This window comes from Notamacropus eugenii, chromosome 1 (genome assembly GCF_028372415.1).
Source record: "Notamacropus eugenii isolate mMacEug1 chromosome 1, mMacEug1.pri_v2, whole genome shotgun sequence".
In the NCBI taxonomy this organism is placed as follows: domain Eukaryota; kingdom Metazoa; phylum Chordata; class Mammalia; order Diprotodontia; family Macropodidae; genus Notamacropus; species Notamacropus eugenii.
Window position 1 is genome coordinate 696,975,918 of NC_092872.1, and position 19,502 is coordinate 696,995,419.

The window sequence follows — 19,502 nt, forward strand, 5'->3', positions numbered from 1 at the left end:
CAAGGATGAGTGTAGGGAATATCTTCTTAGTTGGCTTTGGATCCAAGCTTCAAGGCTCAGGACAAGGAACATTCTCTTCTTTGCCCCCATCCCCCAACAACTCCTCTCCCAGTTTAGATGTACAGCATAGATGGTGTTACTTGTTTTCTAGTTCTGTAATTCTGCTAAAATGTGGCACTCGCTTCTGGGACTCACACCTTGCAGCTTGAACTAATGATGTTTCTCTCCTTGATGGTCATCAGTTTGGGTTTCAGCTCATTCTCAGTAAAAACACAGGGCCACAAGACATTTCTCAATACCTGGCATTTTGTTGGAATGCTGGAGTTTCTCCCAGTACTCTGCGGGGATGGGTTCCAACAACTATTGTCCTTTCTCTATGCTGAATCCTTTCCACTAGGGGTGGGAATGGTTATTGTGACCTTTTATGGAAGGTAATAAAAGAGCCTATGTTAAATTAAGGCAATTCTCTAAGCATCCTTGAGAGGTCTCAATAACAATAGCAAAGCAAAGAAAGCTTGAATGAATAATATGTTAGTTTGTAAATGAGAGTGTGGGACTTGAAAAATCTTTTGAGTGCCTTCCAAGTCTGTGGTCCTAGAAATTGATAAAACTTTAAACTTGATGGCATTTCAGACTTGTGACAGTCATCTCCATTTGTTCTTCACCTTGACCTTCTGAAGTAGACAGGGTAGATATTAGAATCACCGACTAACAGCCCTGGAAATGACTTTGGAGATAATAGACTTCAGTTCATTTATTTTATAGATGAGAAGTTAGGATCCCGGGAATGGAAGTAACTTGCTCTAGGTTATAGAAAATTAGTGGCAGAGACAGGGAGTATTGTGCTAGAAACTCAAATCATTGGAAGGAAGAGTAGTAGCACCTGAGCTGGTCCTTGAAGGAGAGGTCATGCAATGGAGATGGAGAAGAGGGGGAAGGGGTAGTCCATTCCAAACATGTGGGGCATGGCGTGAGCCAAGGTACAGAAATGGCAGTGGGGGATGGAGAGCAGTTTGACTGGAATGTAAAATGTACGAAAGATTAATAAGACAAAGTTGGGAGGGGGAATTGGATTCTCAAGGCCTTCACATGCATTCTACTTGTCCAGGAGATCAATGTTGGATGGCAGAGGTGGTTTCTAAGCAGTGGGTCTCTTTATTGCTGCATTTGATTTACATTAGTTGCACTTCTTTAAAAAAATGCTGATTGTTGCTTTTTTAAAAAATCCATTTCCCATTTCAACATGAATCAGCCCTTGATGGTTTGTCATAGCCTTCTTTCATTTTTTCTACTTTGGTATTGGTTTGGATCTTTCTTCTAACAAGTCAGTGGTCTAACTATAAATAGACACCTGATTGAAAAGAGGATTATTTTACATTTAGATGACCAGCAGTTAAGTTAATATTTATAGACACCTTAAATATTGGATTTCATAGGACCCTCTGCCACTGGAACTTGAGACTGAGGGACATTTGGCTTCTCTTGGGTTTCTGTGCCAAAAGAATCGTGAGGTACAGGCAGCCCACTTCACTTTCTTTCTAATTATACAGGTCCTAGTTCTCTGCATCCATTCCACTCAATTTCTAATTATTTCATAGTATTATACTGGGGTGTATGTGGTGTTCAGGAGATCTAGTGCCTGTAGTGTGAGGACTTGCCCAACTCTTTTCAGAGCTGCTCATCCCTCTTTAACAGATAGGCTAAACTAGGTTGAGGGTAATCAACAGACCTCAGTCTTGTTGGTGAAGTAGCATGTGAAGACTTTTGCTGGTGGAATGGGTGGGTAAGAATGATGGCATGAAGGTGACTGGAGTAGGTGCTGTGGAGTGCTTCGAGCTTGGTCATATATGGAAGATGCCAAGGTCATCCACTGCATCCCACACCATTGCCAGTCATCTTGACTTTTGTCCTGCCACTGCACTTCAGTGACTCAGGAAAAGAGAGTGAGGCACTTAAATCTAATTCATGCACAGGTCAGTAATCACCCATGATGTCACTGGGCCTCTTCAACAAAAGGTAGACACCAGCAATATTCATGTACTTTGAGTTACTTAGCCATTCCTCAAATGATGCAGGCCTACCTTGTTTCTGGTTCTTAGCTATAACAAAAAGTACGCCATAAATATTTTAGTACATGTGAGATCTCCTGTCTCCTCTCTCAGGCATTGCTGGGTCAGAGGTATGCCCAGTTTAGGGATTTCTGGAGCGCAGTTCTGTCTACAGTGCTGTCTACAATGATTAGGCCAATTCATTACGTTTCTTTAGCATCACCATTGCCAATCTGACATGTATCATCATTGCTAATCTGACATGTGTGAGGTGGAATCTCAGTTGTTCGGTTTGCATTTCTGTTATTATTAATAATTATAAAATTAGTAACTAATAATTTGGAATATTTTTCATATGATTGTGGATAGCTTGGATTTCTTTGGCCTTTTCATGTTCTTTGTCCATTCGTATACTGGGGAATAACTCCTGTGCTTATATTTTTTTTCTTTTTAAAAATTAATTTCTACTGATAGCCTTTATTTTTCTTTACATCACCATAGTTTCCATTTCCCCCTTCCCTATCCCACTGATACATTGGAAAGACCTACACTGTGCAGAGAGCCATCCCTGTGGGTTGGGGGTGGGTTGGAAGAATCTTCTATCTCTTAATGAACCACATGTGTTGGTAACTTTGCAACATTCACTTTTGATATTTGGGGATTATTCTTCCACTGGTTTTTGTAGTCACTCTGTGTATCATTTTCTTGGCCCTGCTCACTTTGTTCCGCATCAGGTCACGTATATTCTTCCATGCTTCTCTACATTCATCACATTCACCATTTCTTAAAGCACAATAGTATTCCATTACGTTTATGTACCACAATTTGTTTAGCTGTTCACCCAGTTCATGGGTATTTATTTTTATTTCCAGTTTTTTACTTTTTCCACAAAGAGTGCTGCTGCAAATATTTTGATGTATATGGGAACTTTCCTTAGGGGTGTAAACCTCATAGTAGAACCTCTGGGTCAAAGGGTATGGACATTTTAGTTGCTTTATATAACTCTGAATTGCTTTGCAGAATGGTTGTACCATTTCACCATTCCACGAACAATGTATCAGTGTGCCTGTTTTCCTACTTCTCCAACATTGATTATTACCATCTTTTGTCAGCTTTGCCAATTTGCAAAGGTTGCAAAGTAAAATATATTTATACATTTTGGATATAAAAACTTAATCAGAGAAGTTTTGGTTGTATAATTGAAAATGTCTTTTCAAAAAAACATCTCCTGTGATTCCCTTTGGCCTTGGTTTGGTCTCTTTCTTCCTCATCCACAGCCATCCTGCTCTTCTCATTTGTTTATAAAATATGACCTTTTCTACGTAGGCCATGTATTAATTTGTAATTAATTTTCAGAGAATTTATAGGTGCCTTAGCATCCCAGTCCCCTCCTCTAACTTAAGTTGTTTTCCAGCGGAGAATAGTAAGAAGCAGAAATGAGACCAGAAACCAGGTTTTACATCCAGTAAGTTGCTTTAACTTCACTTTTCTTTTCACATTAATGTCCCATTTTCTCTCCTGCCCTGAGTCTGTTTCTTCGGTTTCTTTTGGGGTAATGCTTCCTTTTGAGCAACCTCTTGCTGGCTCAGGAGCAATTGGTTCCTTTTCATTATTATCTCAGCATGGCAAAGGGGAACTTGTGTATGATTGGATTTGGCTACAAGCTCTTTGAGAATGCCTGCTTGACCTGGCTATGCTCAGTGACAAGAGAATCCACATTTAAACTCTTGTGTTGTGAATTTCTCTTTAAATTTTTGATCCAATGAAGCAAGAACACAGCATTCCCTTTTGGCCAGAGGTTCTGCATTCAACTAACCTGCTCACTTCATTGTATCAACGGCAAGGAACACATTGCTTTTTTAATGTGACATCTTTCCGATACTTTGTGGCTTTTTGGATAGACATGCTTGTAGCTTGATCAGTATCCCAGGTCTTCTGGCATCCAACTCACAGATCTGAACCCCTGGATGTGTTATCTTGTGTAGCTTTCTGGATCAAGAGAATACTTCATCCTTTTAAATGATTAGCTAGAACAGCTCAAGGGAATAGGAAGAGCAGGGGCTTCTGGGAGACTTCCATCCACTCCTTTGTAACCTCTGACAGCTAAACAAAACACACAAGTGTCAGCCCCAGGAGCTTCATAGTTCGTGAATAAAGTTAACTCTTTAGAGCAAAGGACATCCTGAACCCAAATGAGCTCAAGCCTCTCCCCATTTTTCTTTCAACCCTTCCTAAGTGCCTTGGAGGGAGAACACAGAGATCCCCATGTTAGGACTGAAATTCAAGTCCTGAAGAACATTCATTCCTAAAGAGGCCTCCAAATATGAGGAAGGCCAACATTGCTATAATAAGTACCATTATCTCTAGCTGTTGTATCTCTTTTGCGGCCAAATGCCAAAAAAAAAAAAAAAAAGCTTATCTGCACTAAAAGTGTTGCTTCCACTTTTAAAAAAATTTTATTTGCAGTTCCAGATTCTTTCCCTTTTCTACCCATTGAGAAGGCAAGAAATACAAAACCCATTAAAAATGCAAAGTCATATAAAACAAAGTTTCTGCATTAGTTATGTTCTGAAAAAGAAAGTAGATGCTTCAGCCCCTACTCTTGAGTCCTGATCACTTTGCTGCCTGGCAGTAGATGGCGTGTTTCCCCAGGAATCCTTTGTAGCTGTTGTAGATCACTGTGTTGATCAGAGCAGCCATTTTTTACAGTTGTGTTATTGCTTTTACCATGTAAAGTGTTCTCTTGCCTCTGTTCACTTCACTTGGCATCAGTCCTAAGTCTTCTCTTGGTCTTTCTGAAACTGTCCTGCTCATCACTTTTTATAGCACAATAGTATTCTGTCACATTCATATACCACTTGTTCAGCTATTTTCTCTGATCAATGAGCATCCCCTTAGTTTCCAGTTCTTTGCCACCACAAAAAGAACTGCTATAAGTATTTTTGTACAGATGGATCCTAGTGGTAGTGCTGGGTCAAAGGGTATGCAGTTTTATAGCCCTTTGGGTATACTTTCGAATTGGTCTCCAGAATGGTTGGACTAGCTGACAGCTACACCAAGAATGCATTAGAGTACCTATTTTTCTCACATTCTCTCTCTCCCCTCTCCGCTATCATTTGTAACTTGTCTTTTTTGTCATCTTAACCAATCTGTCGGATTAAGGTGGTACTTTATAGTTTTAATTTGCATCTCTTTAGTATTTAGTGGTTTAGAGCATTTTTTCATAATGCTACTGAGAACTTGCATTTCTTCCTCTGAAAACTGCCAATTCATATCCATTGACCATTTATCAATTTGGGAATGGCTTTCATTTTTATAAATTTGACTCAGTTCCTTATATTTTAGAAATATAGTCTTTATCAGAGAAACTTGTTGCAAAGATTTATTTCCCAGTTTCCTGCTTTTCTTCTGATTTTAGCTGCTTTGGTATAATAATAGTAAGCACCTTGACATATCCAGGATGACCTACTAGCATAGGTTCTTAGATCTGCTCTTCTAACAGGAAAGCAACTTTGAGAGGTTAACAATCTTTAATTACATTCACCAACAGAGAAAATGCAAGCAGAGAAGCAAAGACCAACAGACAAGGCTTCTAACTATCTGACCATAAGCAACATGTAGATCACAGATCAACAGAGAGATCCAACTGTCTGACTGTTACATACATACATACATGCATAGTTACCAGAGAAACACCAATTTCTGGGTTTTCAAAGCTGGCACAGGGACTCCTTAATGGCTACCCAGAGTCTCGGCACATGAACCTTCTTCCAAAGAGTAAGCCTCAAAGCAAAACCTCATCTCAGTGTGTGTGTGTGTGTGTGTGTGTGTGTGTGTGTGTGTATGTGTGTGTGTGTGTAATATACCTCACCTTAGAGTATATGTGTATATCTCTTATTAACATTACAATTGGTTTTGTTTGTGCAAAAACTTTTCAGCTTTATTATGTAATCAAAATTACCTGTTTTACTTTCCATGAACACCTCTCTGTCTCTTGTTTGGTCACAGACTCTTCCTGTATTCATAGATCTGATGGATAATTTCTTCCATGTTTCGCTAGTTTACTTTGTGATATCACCATTTATTTCTAAATCATGTACTAATTTTGAGCTTACCTTGGTGTGTGGTATGAGATGTTAGTCTCTGCTTAGTTTCTGCCAAACTGCTTTCCAGTTTTCTCAGCAGTTTTTGTCAAAAGTAAGTCCTTGCCCCAATAGTTGGTATCTTTGGTTTGTCAAGCACTAGAGTAGTATGCTTATTTGTATCTGTATGTTGTTTATTCTGCATATCAGAATATTCTGTATAATCTGTTCTACTGATCAGCCTCTCTATTTCTTACCTAGTACCAAATTCTTTTGATGATTATAACTTTGTAGTGTCATTTGAAGTCTGGTGCTACTATTCCCACTTCCCATTTTTTTCCTTAATTTTCTTGACATTCTTGATCTTTTGTTCCTCCAGATAATTTTTATGTTTTTTTTCTCTAGCTCCATAAAGTAATTCTTTGGTAGTATGATTGGTATGGCACTAAATAAATCAATTTAGGTAGTGTTGTAATTTTTATTATATATTGGCTTGGCTTACCCATGAGCAATTAATATTTCTCTAATTATTTAGGTCTGTCTTTATTTGTGTGAAGAGTGTTTTGTTATTGTGTTCTTCCCTCTTTTTTATAGTGTTGTCTGTACTAGAAAGAGTTGTCTCCATTTCCTCTAACTTCATTCACTATTCAACTCTTTGCAGTGTAACTTGGTCTTATCACCCCACCCAAAACTGCTCTCCAAAATTACCAATGATCTCCCAATGACCAGATCCAGTGGCCTTTTCTCAACGTCCATCTTTCTTGACCTCGGCAACATTTGATAGTGTTAACCGCCCTATCTTCTTAGACACGTCTGGGAGAAAGTATCAAGAAAGACATCCCAGAGATACCCATCTTCTATCTCTGTGACTTTAATACCCTCCAGTCTAGAATGGGATGCTTCTTTACCTGTTGTTAGAATCTCTGCTTCCCTTCAGGCTTAGCTACCTCCTCAGTTCAGACTTTCGCTCATCTCCCCACACCCCATTTCTCCGTGTATGTGTGTGTGTGTGTGTGTGTGTGTGTAAATTTTGTAGACATGTATAGCTAGGTCCTGATTATTAAGAATAATTAATTTTGTAATTGCTTGAATTATTTGAATTCCCACAGCATATTTATATTAGGTTGGAAATAACTATCGTATCTTACATAATTGTAACTTCAAATTGTGTGGATTTGAATACAAAGGATCACTTCAGAGGCATTATTTGCAATTGTGGAATCTAGTTGTACTTAATTTTATGTATTATCTCTCCTAAGTTCTTTGAGGGTAGGGATTGTTTTGTGTTTTGTCTGGATCTCCAGTGGTGTTTAATAGATACTTGTTGATAGATTGAAGTACAGAGCCTTAGAGGTGACATATCCCAGTTCTGGTCTGTGTGCTGTTGAACATCTCAATCATGACAGGTTTTGAGAATGGATATTAGGTGCATTTAGTTTCAAAGCCTTCCTATTACATTCCCTGCTTATTGCAGTATTGTTGGACACTTTCAGGTAGTTAAATATGTATCTGTTGTTTTGACTTTTTCAACAGGTTGGTATATAATAGAACCACCAGGACCACTCAGTCCCCAGATGGTGTGGATGTCAAGGTTCCTGGCTTTGGAGATACCTTTTCTGTGGAATACCTTGATCCTAACAAAGCTTCTGTTGGTAGGTAGTATCCTGTCCCCCTGGTACCTCCCTCCTGATTTTTCCCAAGCATCTAAATAGAAACTGCTCATCATTTTTTTTCTCATGAGGATAAGACTGGTGGTATTGAAATCCATGTTTCTGTGGTTTACAGAGCACTTCCTCATTCATTCTCACGTGGTTCTTACAGTGCCAAGGTGAGGAAGCCAGCTGTGATCATCCCAGATGAGGACACTGAGACTGATTTGCCCAAGGTCACAGTTAAGAAGTGACAAAACTCCAGGCTTCTGATGCCGTGGCAAAACCTTTCTTTATACAACATGCTGCTGTGTATGCGAATAAATCTCAAGTCAGAGATTTGACTAGACCTTCTCCATGGCTCCCTCTCCCTGTAGAAACAATAATAACAACAGTTACAATAATAATAATGAATTGTACTGCTCCCCAGAATGAGGCATCAGATCTATATCTGAGCGGTGGTTTTGGTCTGGTTGTCATGTAATGAACAAGCCTGCCCGTATAAGGCATTGTTTTATTTCCATGAGGGACACACAGTGTCCTCCCTGAAGGAGGTTAGTCTTTAGGGAAGCTAGTCATAAACACACGCAAAGGTTGGCTGCTAACACAGGTGTTCCTTGGCTGATAGATGAGGATTCCTAAGGTCTGAAGTACTGTCAGTTTGGAGCTAGGAAGGGATTGGTGTGGTTCAAAGCAGTCTGGGAAGATAGAGAAGACAAGGTGCCAGACTTTTAAGGAATGCCGAAGATAAAACCAATTTTCCCTCCTTTCAGGGCATACGAGGGTGGAATTCCTCCCCTTTGAGTTTGCAGGAGGCAGAGGGCTAGGGCCAGGAGCACTGTACTGGGAATCCCAGGGTTTGAATGCCAACCTGGTGGTTCACTGGTTGGGTGACCATGTTTTTGCCTTTCTTAGTATCCCCCACACTCAATACCTGCGTGATACAAAGAAACCCTTATTAAATGCTTGTCATTGGACCGACCTTTGACAGGGCTATATCCTGTCATCTTCTAGAAAAATGCTGTGGAATCCCTGACCCTCCTAAAATAGAATGTGTTGAGTTCTTAGCATTGATTACAAGCTGGAAGGAACCTTAGAGAACATTTCCATCTCTTCTCTACTCCCGTCCCCCCTCCATTTTTGTAAATGAAGGAGAAAATGGACACTGAGAAAAGGGAAGTCATGTTCCTTGATCTAGGAAGGCCCCTGATACTTGGGAATTGTGGATCAAAGTGGAAAAACCACTGAACCTGGAGTCAGGGATCTTGGCACACCATGTGAGGGACTTTGGGCAAATTACCTTTTAAGGTCTCCTCATCTATAAAAGGAAGGGGCTGGACTAGCTGGCCCCTAAGGTCCTTCCTTGCTCTAAATCTATGTGCTGCCTGTTTCCTTGAAGATGCTGTGGTTTATTGAGAAGTACTGTGGGGCCTTGCCTCTGGAATAAAAGTCAGCTGATACTTTGCTGGTATCATGTGATTTCCACACACCAGATTCAGAGAGTTGATGATATGTTCTTGTGAAAAGGAGAGATTTTTTTTTTCTGTCATAAGGCAACTTTTAGGTTTTTTCTTTAAAATAATTCTCAAGTATTGACCAATCCATGTGGTGACTTCTCAGAACAAAACCTTATATTTTGAAAACTGGAAAATCATCACAGAATGAGAAGGGTATGCTGAGTAATGAAGCTAGAGGATACCTTATCCAGTCATCTAGGCCAGCATCTGAGGATTGGATTGGTTATGGGCCACAGCTAGTAGAACCAGGATGGCGAGGGGAGAAGGGGACTGGATTTTGAGTCAGAGAATCTGACTCAAAAGAGAATCTGGATTCTCCTCTTCTGGCTCTCCCACTTAGTGCCTGTATGGTCTTCGGTAAATGACATAGTTAGGTTAATATCTTTGTAAATTTTAAGTCTTTTGTATAAAACCAAGGCTCCCTGACTCCTTGTTCTGGAACCCTTTCTATTGTACCACTCTACCTCCCCAGCAAGCTTTGGAACTGGGTGCTAAGGCAGTACATGGTGGTGATTAGGTGAATTTTGGATTGGAATAATCTTCACCTTAATCTCCTATAGTCATTTCTAACTTGATTTCCTTTTTATTTTGGGGATTTTCTGTGGTTAATCCTATTTTTTGGGTGTTTTTTATAGAACATGGCAGCCAGTCTCCTCGAGCATGCTTTCCAGGAAACAAAAAGGGATTATGGTGGGCCACACACAGATGTGCTCATTCCAGCTTTGTGAGGATACATAGACTTGCGGAATCATGAATCTAGAGTTGGAAGGCACCTCTGAGATCATCTCTCTAGCCTAGTCCATCTTCTTTATTCCGTAGAGGAGGAAACGGAAGATTCTTATGTTTTTAATGTCCAAAGTGCTATGTTTCCTGCACAGGGTGATAGCTGTTCGATCAAATGAGCGTAGGCAGCATTCTCATGTTCTCTGGCATCAGATCAGGTTCCTAGGTGGACTGTGACAGTGAGTACCAGGAGTCACTCACTAATCAATTCTGTGCTGTGTCTGACCTTCACAGGAGCTTATTTCTTCACTTTGGTAGAGAGCCTAGTGGGCTGGGGTTACAGGAGAGGAGAAGATGTCCAAGGAGCTCCCTATGACTGGCGAAGAGCCCCGAGTAAGTGCTGTTGACTTTGAATGGATGACATTTGCCTGGGGTTTGTGTGTGATAGAGGAGGGATGTGTTCCTAAAATAAGGCTGGGGTGTTACCAGTTCTGTAAGAATCCCCTGAACCTGAGTCACTCTATTGTAAGCTCTTTTATGTTCTGTTAAAGGGATGAAGGCCCTTTCAGGGAAAGGCAAAAACTGTCCCCTCGTTGAATTTGTCTTTTCGCCCCACTTCTTCGGTCTTGTCCAAAAGAAAATAAAATTAGAAAAATGGATAAGAAAATCCCCTACCTGTCATCTCTTAGTTTTGTTCAGGCCCTTACAACTCCAGTTCTTATAGCCAGCCCAATGGAAACCCCAAGTTTTCATCTCAAATCTTTTTTTTTGTGGAGATTTTCCCACTTTCTCCAATCTGCACCTGGCTCACTTTCTCTCCTAGATGAAAATGGACACTATTTCCATGCCCTCCGCAAGATGATTGAGATGATGTATGAGCAGTATGGAGGCTCTGTTGTCCTCATCGCCCATAGCATGGGCAACATGTATACACTTTACTTCCTCAACCAGCAGTCACAGGACTGGAAGGACAAATACATCCATTCCTTTGTGGCGTTGGGCGCTCCCTGGGGAGGAGTGGCCAAGACCCTGCGAGTTCTAGCTTCAGGTAGGTTCCTCCTGGGAGAAGGTAGATTCTGGGGACAAGGGTGGTCTGGGGTCCTGCTGTGAGAGGGAGAGGTCATGAGGAGAATCAAGACCTTGTCTGTCTGTCATCCCTAATTTATAGAATCGGAGTATTAGTATCGCCCTCTCTTTCGTACAGTAACTATCCCTGGGAGTCCATCAGTCTACTTGGCTGGGCAAGGTTTCAGCTTTCTATTTTCTTTAATGTCTGCTTCCTGATTGTCTTTCCGAAGGGAAGATCTCCCAGAGATCCTGCCAGCCTCTCTGCTCTCAGGGGAATAAGGAACTAGATTCTGCAGCAGCAGCTGTGAAGGTGGCATGTGCCTGTTGGACTGGCCATTCACAGTTGTTGTCTGCAGCCTCCTCAGGTCTTTTGTCTTTCCTTCCTTGTGTCAGGGTAACTGAGTCAACTAGAAGCCACCTGCCACGTTGTTTATGATGAGAGGCGGGGAAAGGAGGGAGAGAGAGAGGGAGGGAAGGAAGGAGAGAGAGGGTTTTCAGCTTTTCCAAAGTGAAGTGTGGTTCTCTCCTAGCCTGAGCAGTACTCAGGTATGACTTGATCAGGACAGAGATTTTTCCTGACCTTTTGTTTAGTCTAGAATAGCATTTCTCTTGATGACGCTGTGGCCCAAGCCAAGGATGAGGTAATGAGCTCACCATTCACTGAAGCTGCTAATCATTTGGAGAGAGGCAGTGTTGTGGAAGGCGTGAGTTCAATCCCAGACCTGGCAATAGTTTGGGATTACAGCTGGGTCACTTACTCTGTCCAAGTTTTCACTTCCTCATCTATTACAGGAAGATCATAGCAGTGTTACCTCTCCATGGGTGCTGCCAGGGCCCTGTTAAATAATCCTTGGCATACTAAATAGAGTGTATCTTCCTGAACCTGGATTCATATCCTGCTTCATTCCTATGGTGGCTGAGTGGGTATCAGTTCCTCTTGCCAAATGAAGGACTTCAAAGCCCTTAGGCCCTTCCTACTCATGCAGCTGATTTTACAATGCCTGTCAAGTGCTCTGCAAACTTGAAAGCACCATATCTATGCCTCCCCTGAAGAGAAAGTCATCTCCAGGTAGTGATTTTCATTTGCTGCTATTGCTCCAGAGACCCCAGGGCTTATCTGCAGGGTTAAAGAGTGTACCAAAGGGCCTTTTGAGATCAATCCTCCAGTCTAACCTCCTCTCATTTCACTTTGAGAGAAAGGATGACCTGGGGCAAAGGAGTAATTTACTTAAATTTATACAGCTAGGGAGTGGCAGAACTTGGACTGGGATATGGAGTCTGGTGCAGTCTGGTGCTCTTGCCACTCAGCCTTACTTCCAGGAACACTACCCCATGTGGCTTTAAAGAAATGAGACTCATTGATTGATCTCTATACTTATAGAGAAGAAGGGATGTAAAGCTTTTGACAGCAGCAGTTATATCACCAGGGGTTCCTGAAGCGGGAGTGTATCCTCTGAAATTATTTTCCAGACCAGTAGCCCTTTTTTCTTTACATGTTTATGTTCCACATCTCCAGGAGACCTTCTGGGCATAGTTGTCAGAGTTGTCAACTTGCCTCAGTGTCTTCATCTTTAAAATGAAGGCATTGAAGAAGGTATTCCCTCGGGGCTCTGTCAGCCCTTGTGTATGACAATTCCATGCTTTTCCTCCTCCCAGGCATTTATTTAGGAATGGTGTTCTTTGCTGTTCTTCCTGAACTTGGGTTCCATTAAGCAACCTTTAGGATACTGGACTATTGAAAGTCTCCAGTAATGGGGCCAGGGTAGCGTAATGGAGTGGTTGTTAGGAGTTTGGTTCTCAGAGGTAGATGGGAATCCCAGTTGTAGGTCTTTTGGGAAGTCAGTTTACTATCCTGTACATTATATTCCTTATTAAAAATAAAGAGAAGTAGAAGACCTGAGGTCTCATTCAGCTCTAGAAGCTATGAACATGAACTTGGGATTCCCTGGGCCACTGCCTTGTGAGTCAGCAGTGACACCTGGTGGCTTTCTATGTCACTCCTGCCTCTAAAGTTCTTCATGGATTGCGTGGTTGGAGAAAGGCAGAGAGTCTTCAATACTTTCTTCCTTGAGTTCAACTCCCTTTGGATCTCAGTCTAGCCTGGGATTCTGCCATGTGCCTGAGGAAGCACTGCGGTGAGAGCTCTTGTCATGGGTTTTCTTGTAGGGGTGGCTAACCCAGAGCAATCAAAGGCCAAAGACAATGACTAATGGGAAGTGAACCCTCCATGACCCTTCTCTGCAAGGAGAAAGGACTCATTTAATACAAACCCACACTCTTACTCCCCTCTTGGTTGATCTGAATGAGTCAGTAGGTGTTTACTCAGCCCAGCACATTTCTGGATCTTCTTAGGGAGCTAAGAGCTGCTTAGTAGGCAGGGAGAAGAGTCAGGTGGCAAGCCATAATGAATAACCAAAACTTTTACCCTCCTACAGGTGACAACAACAGAATTCCGGTCATCAGCCCTCTGAAAATCAGAGAGCAACAGAGATCTGCTGTCTCAACCAATTGGCTACTTCCCTACAATTATACTTGGTCTTCAGACAAAGTCTTTGTGAGAACCCCCAAAGCCAACTACACCCTTCAGGACTACGAGAAGTTCTATAAGGATATTGGCTTTGAGGATGGCTGGTTCATGAGACAAGACACAGAGCCCTTGGTCTATCAGATGACACCACCTGGAGTCCGGCTCCATTGCCTCTATGGTACTGGTGTCCAGACCCCAGACTCTTTCCATTATGAAAACTTTCCTGACCGAGACCCCAAGATCTTCTACGGTGATGGTGATGGCACAGTGAATGTGGAGAGCTCCCTGTACTGCCAGAAGTGGGTGAACCAGCAGAAGTACGAGGTGACCCTGTTGGAGCTCAAGGGAAATGAACACATTCAGATGCTCTCAAATGGGACGGCTCTTTCCTACTTGAAAAATGTTCTCTTTGGTTTGTGATGCTGTTTCCCAACAGCCTCCACACGCCATCACCCTGGATGCCTTCCCTTCCAACTCAATGAGGGGGAAAATGCTGCCTCACTATCTTGAAGGTGTTTGTTTTTAAATCAAGGTTTTAAACTGGGCCTTCCTCTACAGGCCATGATTTGTTTTGCCATTTTGATGTGAATGAGGTCTCTGCTCTGCATCAGTGATTAGATTCTCTTTCCTGGCCTTATCATCCCATTTGGTTGGCTTTTGGGTCAAATCCACACAGTGAGCTTTGTTGATTTCTCTAAAGTGAACAAATCTGATTATTAGTAGAGCTGTTTGTTGAGTGGAGGCAAAGAGTTTAGTTTCAGAGATCTCTAGAAAGGTTTCACATATGTGTTTTCCAACTTGTCTTTTGGGTTCTATTTTTATTTTAAATTCTCAGAAATGTAAAGAAGACCTTGTTTTGGGCATAGCCTGAGTTTGACACAGTCCAGGTGTTGACTCAGCTGACCCTACTTCAAGAGAAGAGAGGAATCCAGCCCAATCATCATTGTGTTGCTGGTGCTGTTGCAACTTCAGGCTTCAGGCCTCTTTTTCAAGAGGGAGAGAGAGGGGAGGGACGACCATACTGCCAAAACCAGTCTCCAGCTCTTGGCCAGCAGCCCTTAAGACCTGGGACGTCCTGACTTTTACACAACACAACACGAGTGGCCATTCAAGGCTAGCTTCTTTACTTTTGTCTACTTCTTCAGAGCCTCCCTTCCTTTCCTGCTACCTTCTTCCTTTTCTTCCCACCCTTCCACTCCCCAAACTTTGGATTGGATAAAGCATCTGTTCTTCTAGGCCCCTGTGCATGTGGTTTACCTCTCTGCTTTTGGCCCAGCAGTTACACATGCCCTCTGCCCTTTCCTTGAGTTGTAAGTGGAGGATCTGCTTGCTGCTATGACATTTTGTGCACCCTAAACTTTGATGTGTTTCTCCCCCTTTCTATTTTGAAAGGCTGTATTAACTGTGTGTTACTGCCAGACTCTGTATTTTCTCAGCACAAAGAGAGAACTGTAGCGCTCACTCAGCTTCACACAGTGTGGTTTTTAAAAACTTCTCTGGGAAGTATCCCGTCCCCTGGTGCTATTGTTTTATAGATTGGGGATCTAGGGAAAGAGTTTTATGTTTGTACCAAAGTAATTAATTATCCATGTACATTTCTGAGTTTTCTGGGCAGGGGACAAACAGACAGGTCACTGGTTTGATCCCTTTATTATTTACCATCCAAGAGGTTCTACCAACATGACAGGAAGAATGGATTCTAGTTCCTGGATGAGATTTTAGGTACTTGCATTTCTGGGCTTTAGTGGTACTTATACTGAATCCTCCTCCTCAATCCATGAACTAGTCTTATGCAAACTGTATATCCTTTACCCCTCACTGTCAGGTTTCTTTAGTTCTTCCTCCCATGACTATGTTCTAAGGAGACTTTGGAACCAAGTGATAATGCTGCTTGTACTGCCCATAGGAACTGGTGATCTCTACCCCCTACCTCCCTTAACCTCCCATAAGACCACTGCTGTATTTGTATAATTTAATCATTGTTTAGCCTGTGTTATGAGAAATCCTATTGGATCTTAGTCTCCAGGCTATTTCTGGATCCTAGGCATAAAGGCATAAATCAAGGCATAAGGATCAAGGCATAAAACTACTCTTGTTATCAGGTTTAGTTAAGGGTTCAAGGGTCAGTTGGGCCCAGAAAATACCCCTTCTCAGTGATCTAGGACTTATGTTTACTCCCTAAAAAGGGAATTCCCAGTTCAGCTTACAGACAGCATCAGGATTTTCCACTCTCCATTAATTTCCTTAAAGCTGGATCTTATGGAAGAAAAGGTGGGGGTAGCATTGGTTTTATGATGAACATAACCTCTCATGCTTTATGTGCATATTTACATATGTAATTTTCAGTCCCCAGACTAATATAATGTGGTTTAACCCAGGAAGGAGGTGACAGATGAAGTAGGGTCAAGGTTTCTGCTTATAGCCCCATTTGTGAAGAAATCTAGGAACCTAAAATTCTATCTTTTGAAAAATGCATGGTGGCTTCCTCCCTTCCCTGGCACATCTCCTATTACTTCTACTTCAGCCTAACCTGTGGCCTCATCACCTCCTTTAGATTGCTGGCATTCCTAACCCAGAACCTGTTCCAAGTATTTGGATTGACTTGCCAGGAGCAGATGATTTCAGACCCTCCTAAACTGGCCTGACTTCTAGGTGCTACCTGATTTCATGAGTCAGGAAGCACCTAAAGACTCCCCAATTGGTTGGTAATTGGCCAGGGCCATTATCAAGAGCCTGAGTGATTCCCATGTAATAGGAGAACTTGGGTCTGTCTCCAGGGCACCAACAGGGAGTTTGCTTGGCGTGCCATCCACAGAGATCCAGAGTGCCACCCTTTGTCATCCCTGTGTAGTTAGTGCAGGGGATTTTTCAAATGTGTGCTAATTTGGACAGGTCAGTGTTGTTTTTATACAAGCTACAATCTAGAATCACAATGCAGATCATGTTTTTGAAGTAAATATTGCAGTATTTTTAAAAAGAGGACTGAGATGTCTTGACATTTCATGACCACTGAGCTTGAGTTCAAGTAAAAGAAGTTGTCCACTCCATCACAAACAGCTTAGGTTTATGTTTTTGTTGGTTGTTTTTCCCCAAGGGGGAAAAATTGCAATTTTCTTTAAAAAAAAAAAAAGCAACAACCCTACAGAAAATTTTTTGAGGACCAAATGTATTCTCCAACAATAAGATTGAAGAGGAAATCTCCAGCTCTAATCCTGAGGAGGCTAAAAATACAACTGCTGGGAAGAGACCCTGTAGCAAACCGTGCCTGCCATTGGCTTTGACCTCAGATACCACAGTCAGTGATGGCCCCAGGATGGAGTGGGGCCAGGGCCACCAAGGACCCAGAGGATGCCCTGGAGTGAATCCAGGGTCTGCTCCAAAAAAAAATATCAGGGAATGTTTTGCCAGGACTTTGCTGCTCTATATTTTAACAGTATTTTATATGAAATCTATTGGATTTTATTGTATATCATGCTATATGTATATATATATATATAATGTATGTGTGTATGTGTGTGTGCTTATGTGCATATATCTTTTGGTTTGAATGACTGATTTCACTGGGAAATTTTGCACATGTGTACCTTGAGACACTTCATGTATAGTAATAAAAGTAAATCTGATAATGCAAGGCATCTCTTAGTCAAATTCAAATCTGTTTTAATCATTGGTTATATGCAGGCCCAGTGCTGGGAATTATACAGGGGGGTGGGGAAGGAAGGGGAGATCATGGTCACACTCCATTGTTTCCCGCCCCCAAAGTATGTGTCACATGTTAACCATGTTAACCATAGGGGTACTAAAGGAGGGGTGGAGGGGACCTGACTTGCTCTGCTAATAGTCTTTCTATATCATAATTTAATCAGATGAGTTAATTGTTTGAAAGAAAAGAAGAACCTGGTCCTGAGAGGACAGGGTGCAGTACAGATAGGCTTCAGTGGAGAGGACACTATTGGGGAATAGTTAGAGTCAAGCTGAAAACAAAGCCCCTAAACTTGGAGCATGTTGCTGGCAGGCTTTTTTTCCTTTCCCTTACCACTCCATCATAGTCCACAGTCCAACTGTGAGAGAGAGACAACGTGCAAAAGAACTATATGAACAAGTCATATACAGAATAAATAGGAAATAATCAATAAAGGAAAGGCACTAGAATTTAAGAGGATTGGGGAAGACTTCCTGTAGATGAGCTGAAGGAAACCAGGAGGTGGAGATGAGGAGGGAGAGCATTCCCGGCTTGGGGGCACAGCCCTTGAGTTTGGAGTTTGGGGAGTGTTTTGTTCAAGGAACAGCAATGAGGCCAGTGTTTAGACATAAGAGGATGTGGGAAGGTATAAGGTTTAAGAAAACTGGAAAAGTGGGGGGTGGGGAAGGAGGCTTGGTGATGAAGGACTTTTAAGGATTTTCTCTTTGATCATGAAAGTAATAGGGAGTTACTGGAGTTCGTTGAGAGCCCTGGATGGCATGGTGAGACCTGGAATGATATCTACCCTGTCTTAGGCACAACTCAGGTACCAGTTCCTCCATGAAGGAAGCAAGACACCCTAGGCCCTGGATGAATACTGAGTTCTCCCTAAAATCTATCCATATTGGCCTGGTTCTTCCCTTTACTATTATCACATTCTCCCTTCTATCAGTCATGTGTCCAAATAGCTCACCTCATTAAATTCCTTAAAAACTGATAAAGGTACATTGTAAACTTCTATATATTCTGTACAGAAGACAGAAGCCAGGCCAGATGTTGACATAAATATAAGAGAGTCCTATGGTCCTGCCAGTATGAATGTGAGGAATATTGAGTCTCACAATGGACTGCTGTTAAGAGAAACTAAGGACAACAACAAAGCATTTTTTTGAAAGTCATAAGGGGAAAAAACTGAAAGTCTAGGGCCTTTGCATGAGGTCCAAGGAACTGACAAAGAGAAAAGGTACATCTACTTAATTCTCATTTTGTTTGCAAAAGTCATTAAATGGCCACAAAAAATAACTTACTAGAGATTGGTGACCAACGTAAGTAATGTGATAATAAGAGCTCCTAACTGCACTTCATGAATTCAAGTCGACCTGAAGCAGATGAATTACATCCTTGGGTCCTAAAATATTGGCATGGGTTGCTACTGAGTCACGACCTTCAGTGATATTTGAAAGATCATGGAAAACAAGAGAGGTGAACCATGCAATTGGGAAAGGACAAATATTAGCTTCATTTTCACAAAAAGGAAAGAGAATGGAGCCTGAAAACTATAGACCAGTAAGCTTGACTTTTCCCAGGAAAATTCTAAAACAGGTCATTAAGAAATGGTTGACAAACACCTAGAGATTGCTAGGTGGTGCAGTGGATAAAGATCTGGACCTAGAATCAGAAAGACGAGTTCGAAACCAACCTCACGTACTAGCTTTGTGACTCAAAGCACAACCGCCCAGCCACTAATTCTTCATTGGTAAAATGGTTGTTGTGAGGATAAAATGAAATGAAGTGCTTTGCAATCCACTTAAAAGTTATATAATAAACAACAGCTGCTAGAAAGGGAAGCAGTAATTAGAGCTAAATAACACAGAGCTTCCTTGAAAATGGGGCATACCAGAATAACCTTTCCTTTTTTGATATATTTTTGTTTTGTTAAATATTTCCCAATTACGTGTAAAAATTTTTTGACTTTTTTTTAAAAAATTGAATTTCTAAGTCCAAAAGGCTATTAAACTATGCATATATTTTGATCCAACAATACTACTATATTACTAATTCTGTACTCCAAAGAAGTTAAAGAAAAAGGAAAAGGATCTTTTTGTACAAAGTTATTTATACCAGCTCTTTTTGTAGTGGCAAAGAATTGGAAATTGAGGGAATATACATCGATTGGGGAATCAATGAATAAGTTGTGGCATATAAC

General features: G+C 41.5%; 1 protein-coding gene across 1 annotated transcript in view; it reads left to right on the plus strand.

Annotated features, from left to right (window-relative positions):
* Positions 1-17,249, plus strand: part of PLA2G15 (phospholipase A2 group XV) — a 42,996-nt gene extending 25,747 nt beyond the window's left edge. Inside the window, exons 3-6 of the mRNA XM_072636152.1 lie at positions 7,664-7,782; positions 10,314-10,412; positions 10,843-11,067; positions 13,523-17,249. Coding sequence (XP_072492253.1) covers positions 7,664-7,782; positions 10,314-10,412; positions 10,843-11,067; positions 13,523-14,034 — 955 coding nt within the window. The 3' untranslated portion in view covers positions 14,035-17,249. The remainder of the gene's footprint in view (positions 1-7,663; positions 7,783-10,313; positions 10,413-10,842; positions 11,068-13,522) is intronic.
* Positions 17,250-19,502: the final 2,253 nt, after the last annotated feature.